The 22,188-nt window shown below is 39.0% G+C and overlaps 1 protein-coding gene across 6 annotated transcripts in view; it reads left to right on the top strand.

The window, feature by feature from the left end:
• Positions 1–22,188, top strand: part of ANKS1B (ankyrin repeat and sterile alpha motif domain containing 1B) — a 730,881-nt gene that overhangs the window by 318,495 nt on the left and 390,198 nt on the right. For all 6 annotated transcript variants that reach the window (XM_026648981.1, XM_026648980.1, XM_026648979.1 and 3 more), the window contains one exon: positions 5,324–5,492. In XM_026648981.1, coding sequence (XP_026504766.1) covers positions 5,324–5,492 — 169 coding nt within the window. The remainder of the gene's footprint in view (positions 1–5,323; positions 5,493–22,188) is intronic.

Raw genomic sequence — 22,188 nt, 5'->3', positions numbered from 1 at the left:
AGGTAGGATAACAAAGAGAAGAGGCACTGTGAATGCACAGGAGCAGAAAGCACCGTGGATGCACAATGCACACAAAAATACACAAAGGGACAATGGCAGCTGTGCCATCGTTGTGTGTGTCAATAACTTTCAGATGTCCAAGGAAGTATGCTAACACACTGTCAGGCCATCCTGAGGACTGAGGACGTGTGGACCAGCTGACTGAGCAGCATGCAGGAGGTCACACTGTATTAATTCAGAATCTCTTTAGTAGAAACAGAACTTACTAGGAATCTTTTGATAGCAATAAAATTAAATAAATTTAGTTTGAGTTTATTGCCCTTATAGTAGAGAATAATTTATGGTTAAAGTAATTCAAACATTTATTTATCCTTCTTTCATTTTTTAAATTCCCATGATGTTATGAGGTCTCTCTTGTAGCTTCTTGGGACATATTTGCTGCTAAATACAGTATAATTACTGCCTGCTGCTCTGAATTAAGATATTAGGTGGCAAAAAAATCAAGATTATCAGTATGAATGCTGAAACTTGCTGCTTTTTTATCTTTAATTTTAGTCATATTTATAATTTGAGATAAGGTTATATGAAATTGTAATATCTATAGCCATGAAAACATTAATGTAGATAATTAAAAAGACAGTGTTTCTTCTACTTGTTCATTTATTTTGATGTGTGAAGAACTAGTTATCTTGGAAGACTGGTAATAGGACAATCAAGTCTTTTCAACTCTAGGTTACTAGTTTGAATCAAACTCAGTTCAGTAGTGACTAAACGTTGTTGCCATCTGATGACTATTTGATGTTCTCAGTCCAGATCCTGATAAGCAGATGTACAATTAATACACAGCTCGCACTCTGTTGCTGCTAATCTCAGTAATTAGGTGAGAATGAAACAGGCATGTTGAAGCTTCCAGGTCAAAATTGAGGTTCATGGGAAGGCACAGGTGTGAAGCCTGAACCATCACTGTCTATGTTGTACCTGTTCTTTGGATAAACAGGGGTATTTTCTAGCTTCTGTGGTAATTCTGCACCTTTCATGAACAAAAATTTCATTTTCTGATTATTTACTTTGTATTTAAATGGCAAGGTTTACAATCTACCACTTTTCTCTATTTTTCATCTTACAAAATGCACATCTTTTTATAATGTAAGGAAATATGTGACTGCTATTTAAATAGATGAGTTGAGAAACCATTACGCCCAGAATACTTGCCTCTTCCAAGGGATCATAAACCTATAGATGGCTCTAAACTGAGAAGGGAGAACCAAGTTAGATATCTGAATTTGTAGTTCTTCTGTGTTGCTATTTTTTAGCATGTGAAATGTTGTGGGTCAAAAAGCTACAGAAAATTGACTTGCAATGACATTGTTTCATTTTGGACTGCTGTCTTATCAAGATTGTGATGTGGTACATATGAAAAGGGGTGTCTAGACTTTCATTGTTTCTCCACCACTGGCAATTTATAAATGAAAAAATACTTCTTTTAAAAGATATACTTTAGTTCACACAGGAACTAATTCAGGGAAGTCGTATGGACTGTGTTATTCAGCCTTTCCCCTGAGACCATGCCTCATGACTCCAATATTTTGATCCTAAGCTCCTGCAGAGAAATATTACAGAGGACCTCAGTTTTCTCATAAAGAGAAATTTTGGCAGTTCTTAATCGCAGCAGATAAGGCTACCCTGTCAATTTTCATTCTCAGTACTTCTGCTGTGACTTAACTTTGTACTAGGTAGATTTGTGCTTCTAGCCGCAATTAGCATATATTAATGAACTATTAGCAGATTGTAATAGCTTGACGTTTTCTAGGACCCTGGATAAGAATCCTCTATTGTGCCACTATACTAATTGCTGCATGCTGGCAGGCGGTTCTTGTTAGCTCCAATCAGTATATAACACTTTTGTACTGGTGACCCCTTTCACACAGCAAGCCTCTGAGTGTGACTCCCCTTATACATTAAAAACACTTTTAAATATATTTAACACCATTATTAATGCTGGAGGCCAAGCGGGGTTTGGAGTGGAGGCTTACAGCTCATGACCCCCCATGTAATAACCTCGCGACCCCCTGAGGGGTCCCGACCCCCAGTTTCAGAACCCCTGATATAACAGAATTAGACTGTCTGCCTGCCACTCTAGGGAAAAGGGAATTAGAGGCTGAAATAGAGAAGGTTCTGCAGAAGAACCCTAGGATTAGAAACAAATCTTGTTAGGTTTAGGTTTAGTTGATTTAAAGAATAATGTCAAAGCCCAGGAAGAGGGTAAACATGAGCTGTGTGTGTGTATAGACTATATTCAAAGCAGAGTAGGAATGTTACCTGCTTACCCATCTGTTAGTATGTTAGGTGGATTTGCAATCCCAATGTTCTGCGTGCACAGGAATATTGAAGGAGTTCCAAAAATCAGTCCTTTGTGTGGCTGTACTGAAAGACTCCTAGCTTAGATCTAAGTGCTCAGGAATCTTTGCCACAGTAGGGTGAAAGCACCTACAGAGAGACTACTGAGGCTATAGCTACTATCCAGCTGCAGGTTAGGCCACCTTATGAAAGTAATCAGATTTATTATTAAATGGTTATTTAAAGCAGCAAAAAGTATTCCCTAAAACCAGGAAAGCATCACCTGTGGTTCCCTGCCATGCGGCTGTGCCCATCCTTCCCCAACAGTTGTATAATGTGACCAAAAGGGAACCCTTCTGGCCTACTGTAATATCCCCCCTCTCCCCTTTCCCATACCCTTCCTTTGCCAATTGGGATTAATGATTGTGGGCCCTTAGTATCAGTGTGTGGGGAATTTAGGATGAGGACAAATACTAGGATCAGCAAGAGATCACTTCTTATCAGGTAAGTCCTGGAGACTTAGGGTACGTCTATACTTACCTCCGGGTTCGGCGGTAAGCAATCGATCTTCTGGGATCGATTTATCGCGTCTTGTCTAGACGCGATAAATCGATCCCGGAAGTGCTCACCGACGACACCGGTACTTCTGCTCCGCGAGAGGAGTACGCGGAGTCGACGGGGGAGCCTGCCTGCCGCGTGTGGACCCGCAGTAAGTACCTTGTAGTTCGAACTAAGGTACTTCGACTTCAGCTACGTTATTCACGTAGCTGAAGTTGCGTATCTTAGTTCGAACTGGGGGGTTAGTGTGGACCAGCACTTAGTTGTGCAAAACACTTAAGTGCACGCACCCATCCCTTTGAAATTAATAGAATAGTTTTTCAAAGATTTGTGCATGAGTTTTGCGCTGAAACCTTCAAAGAAAAGCCACTGTAGTGTATGTTCTTCTAGACTAATATGTGGTAAATCAGCTGAGCAGTAACAGGCTAGCTGGTGGCAGTGTGGTGAATCTACTGCTGCTCTTCTGACTGGCAACTGATATAGGACAGCCAGGAGGGCAAGGTTCCATGGCAGCTAGGAGGATGACTAGAGGCCTGGAAGAACAAAGATGGAGGTGGCTGCTCAGGGTGACTGAGTTGGAGTTTCCAGAGCTGCCTATGTGGGGTTGGCAGGGCCAGTGCTTCCACTAGGCGACCCTAGGCGGTTGCCTAGGGTAGCAGGATTTGAGGGGCGGAAATTCGGTGGCGGGGGGTCCTTCCGCTCCAGATCCTCAGTGGAAATTCAGTGGCGGGTCCTTCACTCACTCTGGGACCCACCGCCGAAGTGCCCCGAACATGTGGAGCGGAAGGACCCCCGCCGCCAAAGACCCCAGGCCCCCTGAATGCTCAGAGGAGGAGCGCTGCTGCCTAGGGCGGCAAAAACCCTGGTACCGATCCTGGGGTTTAGGCCTGTCTCAGTTTAAGAGTAACTAGAGTCCTGTATCTCATGTGAATAAACCAATTACACCAGACATAACTCCATGACATCAGCTTCTCTCAACAGAAGAAACTGACCTACTGCAAGGCCCCCAAATTAACCCCTGGTTGGACACGGGGCAAGAATATTTATCTGATGGATGAGAAACCTTCTTGCAACATATCCCTTTTAAACATAATTATGTCACTGGTGAATCTTATTTTAGCAAAAATAAATGGTGCACTTTTGTTGTATTTTTGTCCAGATCAGTAGTTTGGCTAAGACCCATACCATACCAGTACCAGCTATTTGATGCGGGAGTCTGTCCCCCTTCATGAAAATCTACATGGCAATTAGTAGTGCTAGGAATGAGCCTTGCAAGCCATAAATTATTTTTTGGATTATTAAAGAAGTTAATTCCCCTCCAAAGACTGCAAACGAGTCCCAACTGGGTGCCTGTCCTTACCTACTCAACTTTTTCAGTTTTAACAGGACACAGTCAATTAATATTATGCCCCAAATTTTGCTATTGAACAAGAAAACTTTTACAAAACCTGAGCCAAATTACGTTTCAAGATTTTTTTTTTTTAACATTCCAGTGGAAACAGTTGCTTTTTTGCAAAATACATTCTGTTTTCTGTATTTGTAATACAAACATTTCAATATTAATAACATCAAAATGAAATGGGCCATAAACAAAAGTGAAAATTACTTCATTGGGCGAGATTGTACTTTAGCATTTTGTGCTGAGTAAGGGGTCTGCTCAGACCCCTTACATGGCCTCAGGAAGAGCCATTGTTTCCCTAGGGATAATCATCTGCTACTGGCCCTCACCAGGAGCAGATTCTTTTCTTCAGATGATCTCTACATATGCTGTGCTACCCTGGCATGTTGAGAGGCTAACCAAAGCTCCACCTCCATTTTTGTACTTTCAGTTTTAATAATATAGAGTATTATGAAAATAGGGGAAGGAATGAGTGTTTCCAATATATGGCTTTTAAGCTGACATTGTCTCTTTAGTTCTAAATAAGCTTTTAAAACTTTGAGAGTCTTTGACTAATTAAGATCAGCCTTGCCTGTATGAATAAACATCAGAGGGGCTGCCTGACCATGCTGAGTGGAATTTATTTACTATTATTACTGGTTTGCTACTTTCTAGACATCAGTGAGATAGATCTAAATGTTTTGCAGAGCAAAAGTTCAGAGCCAGTTATCTAGCTGCTGAAAGGAGTGCACCTCTGTGTTTCAAAAAAGGATTACAATTAATATAGGCAAACCTGTAGAGAAGCATGTTATCTTCCTAAGGAAAAATGTATTCTGTGATTAAGGTGACAAGTATGCAAAACTGCTGTTCAGATTTTGGAGAAAAAGTTGGATCTAAGTCACCATAGCTTGTCTTGTCTTTGGCTAAATAAAATTTTTAGGAAGAGATGAACTCCAATTATGTGGGGGTGAATGTCAAATAATGAAGATGCGGGAAATAATCTAATGTCTGGGGTTACATTAGTTATACTTTGCACTCTTATTTTTTCAGCCCAAACAGAGAACATCAATAGTATCGTCTCTGGAATTTCACCGACTAAATCACAGCCATGACTATTTTGAAATCAACTCATCCATTGGATATGCAAGCTTTACTTCCAGTCCTTCAATCAGTCCAGCTAATTTTTCCATTGGATCAATTGAAGAGAATGAACTTTCAGGTAAGAAAACAAATAATTTCTTATGAAGCTAGGGAAAGGAGAGGCATTGGATACTAAATCAATTGAGCAAGATTTCAGTTTTGTACTTGGAAAGGTTTTCATGAGAAAATAGAATATAGCTTGTTAATGTTCCATATAATTTTAAGAGAGTACAAATTGGCAATATTTGTACTGAATTTTTTTTCACAAAAGAAGAGTGATGCAGCATCTAGGTTTGACTGGTGGGGGGTGGGGAGAAAGTTTGACTGTGAAAGGGCGAACCTGTGTCTGACACTTTTCATGCAACTCTACAAGTGATCTCACAAAACCCTACCACTATGATTAAAATATATTAGCTTTTCCTGGATTTTGTTTTTAATAAGCCTAGATTCTTTTTACATAATTGCAGAAAGCATTGGTATTATATGTGTGGAAAATACATTTAAGGTTTACAATTTCTGTTTGCATTGGAATACTCTGGTTCCAGAATATGAACTTTAGGTTAAGGGGAAATAAATTGAATTAGAAATGCTAAATTTGCCTCAATAAAGATGGTGAAAGGAAGGCAAATTTCTTATTTCTACTATTGCAATAGAGTAATACTTTATTCTGTTTTAAATATACTGTAGAGAGGTTTGTTATATATAATGTTAGTCCATAAACAAAATCTTTATTTAAAAGGGATTGAGGTTGGTTAAGTGTGAGATCGCCCTTCCTCCCAATGCAAAACCTAAGAAGCAGAGAAATGCCAAGTTATGGGATGCTTCTTAACTGTACACTAATGCCCGCAGAGCACATTTACACTGATAGTGACAGACTCTGTGTTATCATAAGGAACTTCCTTCTGCTTCTAACTGATAAGGAATCACACTACAGGCAGCACATTAATCTCCCTTGCAAGACCCTAATTATGAGTTCATGTTTTTCCCACAAACACATATCCATTCTAAATATTTTCTTATGTTACTGAAACTGTGATTAAGGTTTCACATTATACTGTGAAGACATTTTGAGTAGGGGGATGTTGTTAATATAATGGAAAGGATATGAACAAACAATCATTAATAACTTTCTTTATCGCAACCTAATCCATTCAAATGTACATTTAATGATAGCTGACAATGAGTTGTTGTAATAAGAAAAGTTTGAAAGATAGGAAGCCAGACACTTGTTAGTAAATGGAGGTTAAAAAAAAAAAAAAAGGTCAGATACAGGACATTTAAAGGTCCCATTTTAAAATCAGTTTCAATTAACTCATAAACTAAATAACGATTCTGTTGAAAATCCCTAGGGAACTGAATCTTTACTCATAGATTGTGTTGTAAATTACACCATATTTTCATACAAAACAAAGGGGTTGAATCCTTGCTTTAAGTTAGAAGTAGAACCCATTTTTAATATGTACAGCTGCTACCCTATCTCAAAAGTGTACTTAACATACAATTATTTTTGTCTTACACCTATTCTGTGCATATTATATCAAAGTAGCTGATACTGACAGGTTAGTTTAACAATATAACTGAAACAGTGCACTGTGTTTTAGGGTTAAAAAAACAACTACCACCATCACTCTGCTTGAGCTAGGAGTAGAATTTTAAATAATTTCATACACAAATGCTTACATCAGGAACACTTTCAATTAAACTAAAAATTGTTTTACTTTGTACTGACCAAAAAGAGAACAATACTTGGAAATGTAAATGTATTGGGAAAATCTTTCTGATAAATGATCTACTTTCCCTATTAATTGGAAGTGCTTATTGTAAAGTCTTATTGTAGCTGAGTATTGTATAACTCATTTTTATAAGCTTCTTTTGTTTTAGACATATATCTGCCTCTGCTAATATACATAATTTAAAATCTTTGTGGTTTAAACTGTCTTTCACTTTACTAGCTTTTATAAAAGTGCATATCTTAAAATTACATTTTGGTTTAGTTAAGTATATTGGAATGTGGGAATATAACTAATATATAACAAACTGTCAATATTAAATAATAAAAATATACTGACTTCTAAAGGAAAAATGGCATGAGTCAAACAACTCCAAGATTTAAAAGCACAACAGTATTTGGAACACTATTAGTTTTGAAGTTGCACATCAGTCTTTCACTCCAAAGTATCATAACTACTGTAACTGAAGGTCCATCATACTACAGGATGCAATATTGATACATTTCCATGTCCAATATTTTGTTGTTATATTTTTCTATTTCAGAACTAATTTAAGAATTTGTTGTTCTCAACTCATAGCAATAGTAAGAAAATGAAATTCTTTCCGTTTCCACCAACAGTTGTAACAGAATGAGAGATTCAGTCAAACGCCACTTGCTGAACACTAATGGCATGTAATTTATGTCTTTGCTAAGGAAACTCACACTTTGGTGAATTTACATGAATTGTTAACAGGGCCATTTGGTCACCAGTTGATCTGAAACACAAAAATAGCTTTTTATAACTGCAGGTGATGAGCTTTTGATTTAGTGTATGGCACATCTAGAATGATGCAGCACGAGAAATAACCTTGATGGTCAGCCAAACGTACATTTTATTATAAGGATGCAGGTGTTTTCGCTCACTGTCACACAGTTTACTCACCTGTCTATCGATATCTTTCTATTTCTTGATATATTTAAAAAGCCTTATACACCCACAGACAGGGCTAGATTCAGCCTTTGATTATGCTAACTAAAGCAGGTGTAATACAAAGTGTAGGCCCTCTGTCGATGGAAGAGCCCAAAACTTTCCCCCTCAAATGGAAGGGCCTGCAGCTAGCCAGTACAGATGAAGACCGTTAGAACTGTATAGTGCTGGCCAGGGGTATTAGTAATATGGGTGACCGAAATCAGTACTGAAAACTAGGTCTGGCAAGAAAACAAGAATTCCATTTAATAAAAAAAAAATCTTAAATTCCAACGCTAGAAGGGTCCACTGTGATCATCTAGTCTCACCTGCTGTATAAGAATCTGACATTTATTTTCATTACGTATTGGAACAAAACTGAGACCTTTTGAATTTTTTTTGTAGAAAAAACAGTCAGAGAGACTGGCAAACCCACCCCCAGAATAGCCAGTATCCCAGTGGTTGGGCACTCACCTGGGATGTGAAAGACCCCAATTTAAGTCCCTGCTCTATCTGGCATCCCAGTTGAGTGCCTGAAGCACTGGGCTATTGGCTTTTTTGGGCTTTCTTTCTCCGTCTGTGACCAGAAATTCTATCCTGGCCCTGAAACCCTTCCTAACTAAATTTTAATTAAAACTGTTACATTTTCATGAAGTTTTGTTTTTGAATCAGCATTGTCCAACAAAAACATTTTGTCAAAACATTCCCAACCCCAATTTACAGAAAACCTCCAAGCACTCAATTATCATGAGTCAGGTCTCAAACTTCATAACATTGGTTTAAAAATCATAATTTTTAATCATAATCAAAACGATATTTATTGGTTCTTTTTATTTGCTTTCTCGCTTTGTTTTAAAGTTTTCTCCACAACCATGACAACTAGAAATTTAAATTTTATTAAATGAAAGCTGAGATTCTCATGCATTCTTGTGATTCCAGCAGCTGGGATCTAAGAAAAATTCCAAATATCATAAACATGTGACAAAATTGCGGGAGTTGGCAGCAGTGGGATGTTCTGATTCAGCTTGTCCCTTGGACAGTTTTTGCTCTGTTGGCTACCACAACTGCAACTGACAGCTCCCCTCCCCTGACAAAACCCTAATGGTGGGCACCAATGCAAACACTTCCTGCCTTCCCTTGAGGGTGACGACTTCTCTCCATGGCACAATAAAGAACTCTCCATCCTTAGACACATCCTGGCACCCGTGGGATGAACAGAACCCATGTTGTTGAAACCTCAATACCCCCCTCTAAAAATAACAGATCTTTAACAAAATACTAATACCTGATTAGCAAGTCATAAAAAGGAAAATATTCCACAGGAAAGTATTCTTTGAGGCTCTAATTAACTTTTTCCTAAACCAGAAAGTTTTAGGATAATCAATAACAAGATCCAGCTCAACTTTAAATGCAAAGAACATCTTATAATATATTTTGTTGCTTATTTTTTCCTACTCAAAAATGTCAGTTATTCAGAATAACCAGGGAAAAATCAGACCTCTGTTCTTTTAATAACTCACCCTGCTACCATAAGTGAAATGCAGATTGTTCTATGGAGACTGAGATGAAAAGGGTTGCTGAGGTATAAAAGTTAAATAGATACTTAGTCCCATAATCCTGTAAACACAGGATTATTATCAACTGGAATTTATAATGGGTAGATAGACTAGATGTGACAGACTTGGTGATTGCTGCTGGCTTCCCCAGCATCTTTTTCCTCTGACAAATCTGTCTTAATCAAACACAAGAGTCTATTAAAATCTTCTGAGTACCCTTTTTTTCAGAAAATCTGAAAGATAAAGAATTTGTTGCTGTTAAATTGTCTTTTTTAGATAGCAATAATTGATTTGAAAAAATTTCATCTGTCTAATACTATAGACAAATAAAAAGAAATGTTTAACCATTTTTACACATCATTGGACAAAAGTCTCCTAGCACCAAACAAAGAATGAGAGAGTTAGTCCAGTGGGGGGGAAAAAATGGACCCTTTCTGGCAATCATAATTCTCTCTGTCTCCTTGAGGAAAAGGACAAGCTTACATATTCAGTTTTGAAAAAAGGACATGTTTTATCAAACCAAGTGCATACATGCATTCATGAATATAGCAAGTCTATTCAAGCTCAGCAGAAAATATTTACTTTAATGGTATTTTTCAGTTATTAGTGTTCTTAAATGTTTTACCCCTGCCATACTACAAATTCTTTCTAATGATCAGAAGTTTGTGTACAACTGAAATGATGCTAAGCATGTCTCAAGTACTTGAAATAAGAGAGAAGAAATACAAAATTAATTAGAGTTGGATAATGAATTTCTGAAAACTTCTTCTTGTTCAGTGCTTTTAACCTGAATACTGTAGTTGCTTTAACTTTGCTTAGGATGTTTGTTTTATGTAGGATAAACTGTAATGTTACAGGTTGATTATAATCAGTACTTTTCTTTTAATATAGATTATTGTATAGTTTTATTTGCTGTAATAACTAAACTATATAGAGCTATAGTGCTTCTTGCTTCTTTATTATGCTTTCATGATGGTACACTTCCTTTTAACCTGAGAACTGTATGGAGATTTTATGAAGGCTATATTTCTACATTTATCTCCAGTTATTTTGTTTTTTTAATTTAGATTCATAATACAGGCCAAATGACCTTATGCTAAGCTCTAGGCATCTTTGACAGTTGTTTTAAAAGCACAATTGAACATATAAACAAAATCGGTAACACTCAATGGAAACTTTTAAATAAGATCTCCTTCCTCAAACACCCCCATTAAAAAAAAAAAGATTAGCTTGACACATGCCCTGACTATTTGGGCTCTTTTCTACCATTAACATTTTAAATTGTTTATGCATTCATTAAATGCATTCAAACAATAAAATAAAATAAAAAACATCTGAACCATTCCTCATCCCAGATGGAATCTGAATATTTTTGAAGTTAATGAACATACAAAGTCCTTAACCCAAATCTCCTTACTAGATGAGGAAAAAGAGGAAAAGGCCCAATCCAGTCTTTTTTTCTTTAGGGCTAATCTGGTAGCCCACTTCCTCTACCCCACATTTTACTGCAATACACCATGATATTTTAATCCCTCAATCAGGCCATGCTAACTTGAACCTTTTAATTTGTAAATGCTGTGTGCCTTTCCCTCACAATTTATTCCCAAGAATGAACTGAGTGCCCATATAAATCCAAGTATTCTCAAAATCTCCTTCTCCCTTCTCACACAGAAACCACTAATCTCAAAGGGCTAAACTGTGCCTGATAGTAGCGGATTGTGAGGGGCACTATGGAGAGACACTACCTGAGGCAGGCATCATTCGTCAGAGAGTGGCAATGACTCTCCAAACACTTTGTGACGTCCCTTTTAAGGGCCTGTAAGGTTCCCTCCCCACTCTGAACTCTGGGGTACAGATGTGAGACCCGCATGAAAGACCCCCTAATCTTATATTCTACCATTTTAGGTTAAAACTTCCCCAAGGTACAATTCTTTTTCTTGTCCTTGGACAGTATTGCTGCCACCACCAAATGATTTACACACAAATTCAGGAAAAGGGTCACTTGGAGTCCCTATTCCCCCAAAATATCCCCCCAAGCCCCTTCACCCCCTTTCCTGGGAAGGCTGGAGAATAATGTGAGTACTGACCAGATCCTTTGTCTCTAGGACACTGAAAATCAAACAGGCTCTTAAAGGAAGAACTTTATTTAAAGAAAAAGTAAAAGAATCACATCTGCAAAATCAGGATGGAAGGTAACTTTACAGGGTAATAAAATGATTTTAAAACACAGAGGATTCCCCTCTAGACGCAGCTTCAAAGTTACAAAGATAATCTAACGCATTTCCTTACCCTTACTTACAATTTTTGTAATCTTAGATGGATCATTTCAGGTATGTTTTCAGGAGATGTTTTACCTGCCTGGTCTCTCTCTCCATCCGGAGAGGGAACAAAACAAAGAGAGCCCAAACAAAACCTCCCCTCTCCCCCTCCCCCCCACTCCAGATTTGAAAGTATCTTCTTTCCTTATTGGTCCTTTTGGTCAGGTGCCAACCAGGTTATTTGAGCTTCTTAACCCCTTACAGGAAAAGTGATTTAGAATCCCTCCTGGGAAGCTGTTCTATGTTACCCTTATCTCTGTGTTTATGACATGGCCCTTTGTAAAGATGGTCGGGAAGAGATACTCCTGGACTCTCTTTATATGGGCTTCATACACAGCCCCCTGCATGTGTACAGTCATGTAAAGCAGAGGCACAGTCTAGCCCATAGGATTAGAGAAAGTGGGGTATCTTTGAATGTTTGTGACAGTAATACTTAACAAATGGAAATTCATCATTTTAATTACTTATTATTGCCTTCAGATCCTCCAATTTGGTAAGAACATCTTTTTGGCAAAGCAGGATATTATTATTTTTAAGGTCAATATTAAATCTAATTTTACAAAGAAGAATGTCAGGCAAAGCTCAATCTAGTAAGAGACTGCAAGATCCCTGAAGAAAATCTAATAGGAAGTCCGGTCTCATAAGTGAAGGAGGGTTAGCTCATTTGGAACTGCAAGATTCAATTCTCTCCTAAGGTGATATATTAAGCCTTTGCAGGAGCATTTTGCAGTATTCTTATTTTGCAGTAGGTTTTAATTAAAAAGTTACTTCCTTTAGGTCTATAAGTCCCATATTTTTGAATGTCAAAAGAATCTTCAGTATCTTTTGGGTGATACATTAATATTTGTCTCCCACATAAAGTATATAGTAATTTATTACCTAGCTCTTCTAGTAAAACCCATAAGGTGAATTCCTTCTGTCAATGCCTTATATTCTTATCTCTGACTTAAATGAAGTCTGTTGTGAGCTGAACTGTGTAACAGTTGCTCATGATTCCTCTGCACTGAGTATACTTGTGACCAGATCCATACATCTGTTCTGATTGTTAAACTGGTATTAAAACAGGTTGGTTTACAGCAGGCATATTCAAGCAGTGAAAGTATACTATCATTCGGTGTTTCTAATACGTTTATCGCAGTTAGGGATGGGTGTGTAGATAAAACAAAAATTGGTATGAACATTTGACATTTTCCCAGATCAAACTCCTGAACCTTCTGACCATTGCTTCGCCTACAGTTGGAGCTGGGGGTGTGATTCCCGGCTTGAGTAGACACACTCACGTTAGCGCTCATTGAGCTAGTATGCTAAAAACAGTAGCGTAGTCATGGTAGCACAGGCAGTGGCTGCCCCAAGCATATATACACCTGGGGTTCAGGTGGGTTTGTACTCAGGGTGGCTAGCCCATGCTGCTGCTCACTGCTGTTCTTGCTTCCACAGCGACACTTCTAATTTTGGAGTGCTACCTCGATGAGAGCGAACACAAGTATGTCGATTCAATCACTCCCCTAACGCCAACTATAGTTGTAGTCCATGTGAAGGTCACAGTCATGTTTTAAGTAATGTGAGTGTAGTTATGTTTTACTCAAACTTGCATGTTCGAGCATGCTTGATCTTTTTTCTTCATACTTACCATGAACCAAGTCAATCAGGAATCAAGGGCTGGCTACCCAAGTAAAAACTCCTAATGAAATGAGTGGAAGAACATTTCTTAATTTTGAAAGAGTGCCATGATAGAATTCCAGGCCTTCATCCTAGGACAAAAAACAAAAGACCAGATTAGACAATGAATTATAGCATATAATGATGCAGGAGACAGTGCTTTTTCAGGGGCAGCTCAAGACTGTGGAAGAACGCCCACAGGAACGATGAGCCATCACAATCCTCACTACCTTCCACTCTAAATGCAAGGCGCATTTCTTTGACCTTGCCTCCTCTAGCATAAACCATAGCTCCGTATGTGTGTATTATATAAAAAAAAATCCAAAACAAAACACTCCACTGCACACACTTCTACCTTGAGGAGAGTATAAGAGAATAAACCACATGTGACAGATGGTGGCCACATGGAATCACAGAAATGTAGGTCTGGAAGGGTCTAAAGAAGTCATCAAGTCCAGTCTCCTGCGCTGTGGCAGGACCAAGTAAATGTAGCCCATCCCTGACTGCTGTTTGTCCAACCTGTTTTTAAAAACCTCCAATAATGGAGATTCCACAACTGCCCCTGGAAGCCTATTCCAGCACTTAACTATTCTTATAATTAGAAAGCTTTTTCTAATATCTAACCTAAATCTTCCTTGCTGCAGATTAAGCCCATTACTTCTTGTTCTACCTTCAGTGCACTTGGAGAACTACTGATCACTGCCTTCTTTATAACAGCCCTTAACATATTTGAAGACTGTTATCAGGTCCTCTCTCAGGAGTAAACATTGCAAGCTTTTTTATCTTTCACATTGCGCAATGCACTGCTGGCAGATACTCAGATACTACAGTTAAGAGGGCAATAAAAGAGCCTATATAGAGCCTATGGCTACGTCTACACTACGGGGGGGATCGATTTCAGATACGCAAATTCAGCTACGGGAATAGCGTAGCTGAATTCGACGTATCTGATCTGACTTACCCCACTGTGAGGACGGCGGCAAATCGACCGCCGCGGCTCCCCCGTCGACGGCGCTTACTCCTACCTGGGCTGGTGGAGTATGCGCGTCGATTCGGGGATCGATTATCACGTCCCAACGAGACGCGATAAATCGATCCCTGAGAGATCGATTTTCTACCGCCGATCCGGTGAAGACCAGCCCTGAGTATATATGGACACAATTATTATGATAAGAATCTCAAGCAAATACTTCAGTTGTATATGTATCTGTAATGCACAACTTCTACAATGAAGAAAAGAATAAGAGAACTGAGTTCAAACCTAAACTTGAATCAATTGTTAATCATTTCCATATTCCGAGTAGCTATGTACAATACTCAAATTTCTCCCTGTTGTTGTCTCAGTCAACTCTCCACTTGCTGCTCTTCTTGTCAAGCTGGAAGTAAAATAGCCCTGTAACTAGGTTGTCATGGAGTGGGAGCACTGCAGAGACAGATCACTCAGTCCACAGGCAGCCAGCCAGCCTGCCTTGCATTGTTCTCTTACAATCCCTGTGGCCATTTGGGGAAAAAGATTGACCAAGCCTAATGAGGGAGCCTCATCTTAATTTCCTCAACCAGAAGAGTTGTCAATGTGAAGTGAGGGACTCGAGAGTGAAAGCTGCAAAACAATTAGGTTTTTTTTTCAATTATTAATAAGTGTAAAGGCATAAAAGAGCCTCAGAGAGAAAAATAACCTTATAGTAAACAGTCTCAATTTCTCCACTATTGGTATGAGTAGATCAGATTTCCCTCTCCTCTTGTTTGTTGTGAATACACTTGAACAACCTTTCATTATTAGTTAGAAAATTCTATGGAATTTATATTCAATATATATTTTTCTCTAATTATCCTGCCTACTTATTCTTATTTTGATAGAATTTCTGATTCTTCCCATTGCCAGATTGTTTATAACTTTTTAAAAAGCTTTCTGCTTATCAGTTATGTTTGTGTGGCATATGTGAGATGACTGGACCAGAAAGAACTGGCAAAACCTGTTAATTTTTTTTTTTAAACACAAAACTTCAGTAGTCTTTCTGAGTTATTCTGTTGACCACCTGAAAAAAATCATATCCATCTATCTTTACATAGACTAACCAGTACTGAAACATGTTACTCTCGGTTCCCTTTTACTCTTAGTCCTTTTGTGGAGGAGAGCAAATCTTTCCTGTTCTTTCTCCCAACTCAGCTACACTGCTCTCATCATCTTAATGACCATTCACTGGAATCCTTCCAAGGGTAATGAATATGACTGAGGACTTGCATTTTTTTTTTATTGGTACATGAGTCAACCCCAAGGGGGGAAACAATTTTTAATGAACCTAAATAAGTGAACCAAAAGCTTAGAATTTCTTTTTAAAGGCCATAGAGCATTAGAGTCCAAAATTAAGTCAAACAGCTCACTACAACTTCTGTGCTTAATATAATGTGGGATATCAGGGCAAACTATATAGTACTTTTCCTGCATGAGCTTAATCCTTTTTTGAAGCACAGACAGACTTCTGTCTTTTCAGGACTTTTCAGAAAACATTACAAAGTAAAGGCTAAAGTTCTCTTTTGAGTGACTGTCCATCTATATATATTCCATTTATGGTATGCATGCTCCTGAGATCAAAGTCTTTTGGCCAGCAGTGTCCATTGTGGCTATGCATGTGTTCTGAGTATCTTCATGCCCCTCACTGAGAAGATAAAAGGTAACTTAGCACCTCTAGTTTCAAGATGGAGATGTTTGCTGACCATTCTTTATGTAGTGCTGTCTTTTGTTTTTCTTGTGTATAGTCCAGCCCAGTTAGTAGTTAGTGTAAGAGAGATTTAGGTTAGTTATTTGTCCATTGGGAAAACTTTTTAATAGGTTTCTTTTTGAAAAACAGGAAGAAAATATATATGAGACCTGTCGTGTGACTGTTGCATGTCTTAATTTATTTAACATATGAACCAGCATACTCTGGCATGCTAATAAACCTAGCTCCAACTATAAGAGCCATTCGCATTGAAAATTTTTACAGACAACTACCAAACTCAGGCCAGCCATGCCAGTTTTCCATGAAAGGGAATATTGCTTCCTGACCCCAAATAAAGAGATCAGTGCTATCTAGTACTTCTGAGCTCAGATCTTAAATGTATTCTTCTTGGGTGTCACCCATTGTGACCTATATACAAGCCCATGAGAGAGGTCCATGAGGCCTCTCCACCTGCTCACTGGCCTTTTATTTCTCTCCCCCCACAAGATGCCAGTTAGCTGTTACCAGCTTACATACTCCCCACAGGCCTGGATCAGGCAGGAGAAGAGAGGTTTCCTTTTGACTAGGAAAATTTTATATTTGTTATTTCTTGGTACCAAGGTGTAGAGATAGCGATTGAAATATTGCCCCTCATGAAAGGCTGCTATGTTTGTTAATGATGGGGACACAAGATGCTCATTTACTTGGGGAAATTATACATCCCTGGTAAAATTTGTGATATGTGTGTCCTTTTCAAAAAGGATGTTGAAATCCCGGGCAGCCCACCTTCAAATGTTTTTAATGGACAGATCTATGAGATTGGCATCAGATCCCGGTGTGTATCACTGCTTGTACATGGCATGCCCCTCTGCAGGAGTGCTCCTATCAGCACAAGGTCTACCAGCTCCCAAGCCTCATCAGTCAAAACTTCAGCTCCAAGCTCAAGAAAGTCCAATATGAAACTTTCTGCCAAAAAGGCACATAGCTTGGAGAAGGTTAGAGGTAGATCCCCAACAATTACGTTCTTTGATAGGATGGCTTCCCCATACTATTTGAGATCTAAGGAGACTTTGCAGTTCAGTGTGGTTACCATTGAAGATCTCGGTACCGAGGCTTTGGCAGTGAAACAGTATATGCAGACTATGGCTGCGCTGGTACTGACTCATACTGTCACCTCCGCTTAATTCTCAATACTATCAACCTCCAGTATAGTTTCTTTGGCATTCCTTGGGACTGCTACTCTGATACTGATTATATCAGTACCAATAATAACAGCTTTGCTGACCCTTCAGCTCCACTTTTTGCCCCACTGCACTGTACAGTACTGACAACATACATGGTACAAGGGGACCTGCAGGTCAGGCAAGAGCATGAGTTCCCATTGATTTCTTGGACTCTAACATCAATGGTATCAAGACCATCTTCATCTATGGTACCAAGTACGTTTAGAGCTGTGTTTCAATGACTGATACCTTGCTCCATTGCTCCACTGCTAGACCTAGAATGCTTTGTCATCATCTGAAAACAGTATGAGATACTCTCATATATGCTCTTTCACAGGACACTCTGATATCTGATATTTTAGAATACTTAATCAAGCTTAAACTTCCCAGTCTTTCGATTTAGTTGTGGTTCACCCTGTGGCCATCTATGTGCCTATATATGCTGAGTTAGAATAATTATAATTTTGCTGCGCTTTTGCTTTGATAGAATTTATAAATTCAGTATTAAATTTGAATGTGACTCTAAACTTGAGTCAAGTCTGATTATATTTATTCAAGTACTGATGTGTATTAGATTCCCTAATGTAACTTCCAGACCACTGACATGTTTGGTCCTATTAATTTTCAGTTGAATCTTATTTTTCCTATGTTTGCTATAATTTTACGTCATCACTTTTTTGATGGAAATACTAAAAGAAGTCAGAAATGTGAGTGTAGCCATAGGTTTTTCTTAGATTTAAACCTGTAAACTTTATTCTGTCTTTATGTTCTGTAACATATAACAGGAGGTATCAAGTGCTTTATTTTCTGAAAATATGTAAAACCAATGTGACGTGTGTTATGATGAGGCCCAAAATTTGCAACACATCTCTAAGATCTTTGTGAAAAGTGTCTCCCACTCTTTGCATTGATCTTGCATGCTCTAATTTTAAAATGATTGGTCTGTCTCATCTTTGGACTTCACAATGGGTTCTGCAAGGCCAGGATCCATACAGCAGGTGTGGGCAGAGACTGAGTTGGCCAAGTCTTGAGGAGAGGACACATCACCTCTCCACCAGACCCACAGAGATTCCCAAGGAAAGGTAATACTCTCTGGGTTATATTGGTTTTTCCTGCCCCCTCAACCCCCCACAAGGGGAAATCCTTTAAAAGGTGGCCTTTGCCTTTTGTGGATACCCCACACCTGAGAGTCACTCTACAAGGAGGCAAACCCCATCCACAAAATGGAAGAACATAGGGAAAACACCACAAACTCTTCCAGGTTTTATGGTGGGAAGGAGAAACTGTGGCCTTTGCTTTGGAAGGGTCCATGCAACTCCCCTGCCATCCTGCATGAGATTATATTTCCAAAGTGGGGGTGAAGAAAACAGAAAAATGGAAGCAGCTAGCCCCAACAAGGATTGTTACATGTTTTCTTTCCTTACCTTTAAAAAAATAATTGGATGCCCCAGTTAAAGTTTCCCCTAATCAGCTTTAATTTGTGTGACTAGCATCTGGCAGATTGTGACAGCAGCTGATGTTTATTGGGGTCATTTTTCATTGTCATAGTATTTTAATTTCTCCACTGCATTGGGCACAAGCAGTGTTTTCTTTTCCACCATAAATTGGTTTTCCCTTTCCAACTATTTTTTTTTCTTGCGCAACCCTAGCTGTTGTAACCACTGAAATACAATTCTTCTTTCTATTACTGTTGGTGTTCTCTTGTGCTACTTCTGCAGATCTCAGTGTTGATTTGTGACTGTTCAGTACTTGGAAACTTAATGAAAATGAGAGCAGTGAAACTAAGAGACTTACAGTACTACTGAAGTATTCATGTAGTATTATTAATTTGTATTACAGTAATGAACAAAGACCCCAGTTAGGATTAGGGGCCCCATCATGCGTAGGCACTGAACAAACACAAAGGGAGATATTATCTCTACCCCAAAGATTTAATTTTGGAGACGACATCTTGTGAAAGTGTAATTCTAATCTTGGTAGGAAGATCCAGAGTTTTTCTTCGTCCTTGTTCCCCAATTTGTACACTGCCAACAATAGACGATAATACAAATGTGGTTTTGTATGATCAGGGACAGAATGTGCAGAGGCATACCATCCATTCCCCATTCATTAAAGAACAGTTTGCATTACTTACTAGTGGAGGTGGTCTTTCAATGATCTTGGGGTTCATTAAGTAACAAAGTAGTAAATGAGAAAGTAATAAAACAAACTGGAGAGTTACTGTGGTGAACTGCTGCACACAGCCATGCCCTGTTCCCAACCCCTGCCTCCAGGGCACATCTCCAAATTCCAGCACTCACATCACTGTCCCTTATGAGGGAGCATCTCCAAATCACAATCTTTCAAAAAGGTATCTCTATAGTCTTCTTGAAATAGATTATATATTTTGTCATGTTGAGAACATGATTTCTCCCTGAAGGCAGCTCTTCTGCCTATTGGGCACTGGCACCCACATGGGCTCCCATTGAAGACATTGTGGCTTTGGGTGGGTGCATGGGCATCTACCCACACAAAACAGCTACAGGATTGGGAATCCTCTTGATTAAGTTGAAATCTGTTTTGGAAAATTCCAGCAACCAGATCTGTATGGAAAGCTAGTGCATTGTCCCAATTTGATTATCATAATTATTTAACTGAGTCTGGTTTAGCTTAAATTCAGTTAAATTGAATAAATTGTGGTTCAGTAAGTTTGAGAGTTATGACTAATTTGAGTATAGGAAAGTCTGTTTTAAGGCTTAACAATCTTAACAGATTGAGATATTCTTGCTGGCTCCTTGGGGGGAAAAAACACACACACACTCTTGCTCATTTAAAATATATATATCAGACCTGTCTTGTTACTCTTGCACTTCTTAATTCATTTAAAATATAAGTATTAATAAATCATCCAGGAATAAAGTGGATAGATCGATCACAGTTTTAGAATAAACCAGTAATAGAGTGCATTTTCTGAGACCTGCTACTGCTCAAAATAATTAAATGTACAATGTCAATTTCTTTTGATATTTAGTCTTCAGGTCTCTAAACTATATATTTCTTTTGATAAATTGATTTGTATCTAGAAAAATGTTGTCATATATGGGAGAAAAGTGTAACTGTTATCCTAGTTCTTAGTAATTACTTTACTAAAGCCATTAGCATCCCAGGCTGGCTTCCTAATGGATTCTGCTTGTCACTTGCCTTTCTGGATATTCAATGTTTGTGTCTAAAGGGAACAACAAGAAAATAGATACCAACTTTGCTTCACCTGGAGGCATATTAAAAAAATTGACAGGCAAATCACTAGTACTCTTCAGAGCAAAACCACATTGGTGGGAGTGAGTTAATTTCTGTTGTACTATAGGGTGAGTAATAAGCTTCTTCCAGTGGGCATACTTCTCTTTTATTCTTCCTGTCAGCTGCACTGTATTCTAAATGATACATGGTTGTCAAGTGCCACTCCAGGCTTCTGCAACCCACACAAATAAATACACTGAACACAGATGTTTGGATTTAAGGTCACTGGCTGCAATACTTTTTCAAAATCAACTCCTTTAAAGCAAATTGTTAAAACAGTAAATAGTATCCAGCTTTGTCATAGCTAGCAAGGGTGGTGGTACCAGGGCTGGCCTTACCATGAGGCGAACTGAGGCGGCTGCCTCAGGAGGCAGACTGTGGGGGGGGGGGCGCCACTAGGACCCAGAGGGTAGAAAATTGTGTCTGCTGCTGGTGCATATGTATTCTCTCTGCTCTAGATGCACAGAGATGGTGGAGTGCTGTGCTGGAGGAAGGAGGGCACAAGAAACATAACAGGCAGGTAGGAGAAAAGGTGAGAGGGAATAACAGAAAGCAACAGGAGCTGCAGGGAGAGAGAGGAGGAGGAGCCTCTTATGTACCTCTCTAGCACCCCCAGGAGCCTGGACTGATTAACACCAGCTTCTCAGGGAGCTTCCTGTTTCCTGCTGCTTCCCTGAACCCACTTGAGGAGAACAGGTAGTTAACTGAAGTAGTAGGAGCCAGTTAGGCCCTTAAGACGCTGATATCTTCCCTCACTCAGGCCCTGCTACCAGCCTGTTTATTTGTCCCCTTCAATTGAGTGTTGAGAGCCACTATAGCTGGCACAGAAGAGCAGTCATGAATGAAAGAAGAAAACGCCCCCTGGGGCAGCATTCAGAAAAAGAAAAAAAGCAAAGGAAGCTTTTCTATCTAAGCAGGAAGGAGCTCTCCTGAGATACATAGACACAAATGTTCACAGTGAGACTTCCGGCCCCAGTGAGGATGTGAGTGGTGAGGAGATGCCTGATCTTCCAGTCAGTCAGAGTGCAGGTGACCTGGCAGCTACTGCAGCATCCATATCTCCATCTCAAATGGATGTAACCATGCACATTCCTGAAGAAAAGTGTAGATCAGAGAAGAGTGTGGTGGAGGCGCAAGAAACAGCTGCTGCTGAGATTAGTTCCTTAAGTTTATGATCCAGGACTGTGGACCCACTTGAGCAGTAGCCTGAGGGACTTCCTTGTACTCCATGGGCCACAGCAAGTGAAAAACTTCATGTTCCCCAAAGACAATGAAAATAGAAGTTTCCATCCAACACATTACTGGCGTGAAATCCCCAATGGTGACAAAGTGGAGAGGCCATGGCTTATGTACTCAAAAACCCAGA

Source organism: Terrapene carolina, unplaced genomic scaffold, assembly GCF_002925995.2.
Source record: "Terrapene carolina triunguis isolate 2854851 unplaced genomic scaffold, T_m_triunguis-2.0 Scaffold68, whole genome shotgun sequence".
NCBI classification, from domain to species: Eukaryota; Metazoa; Chordata; order Testudines; family Emydidae; genus Terrapene; species Terrapene triunguis.
Note: the sequence above shows the minus strand (reverse complement) of the source record. Positions and strands in the feature narration are given on the sequence as shown.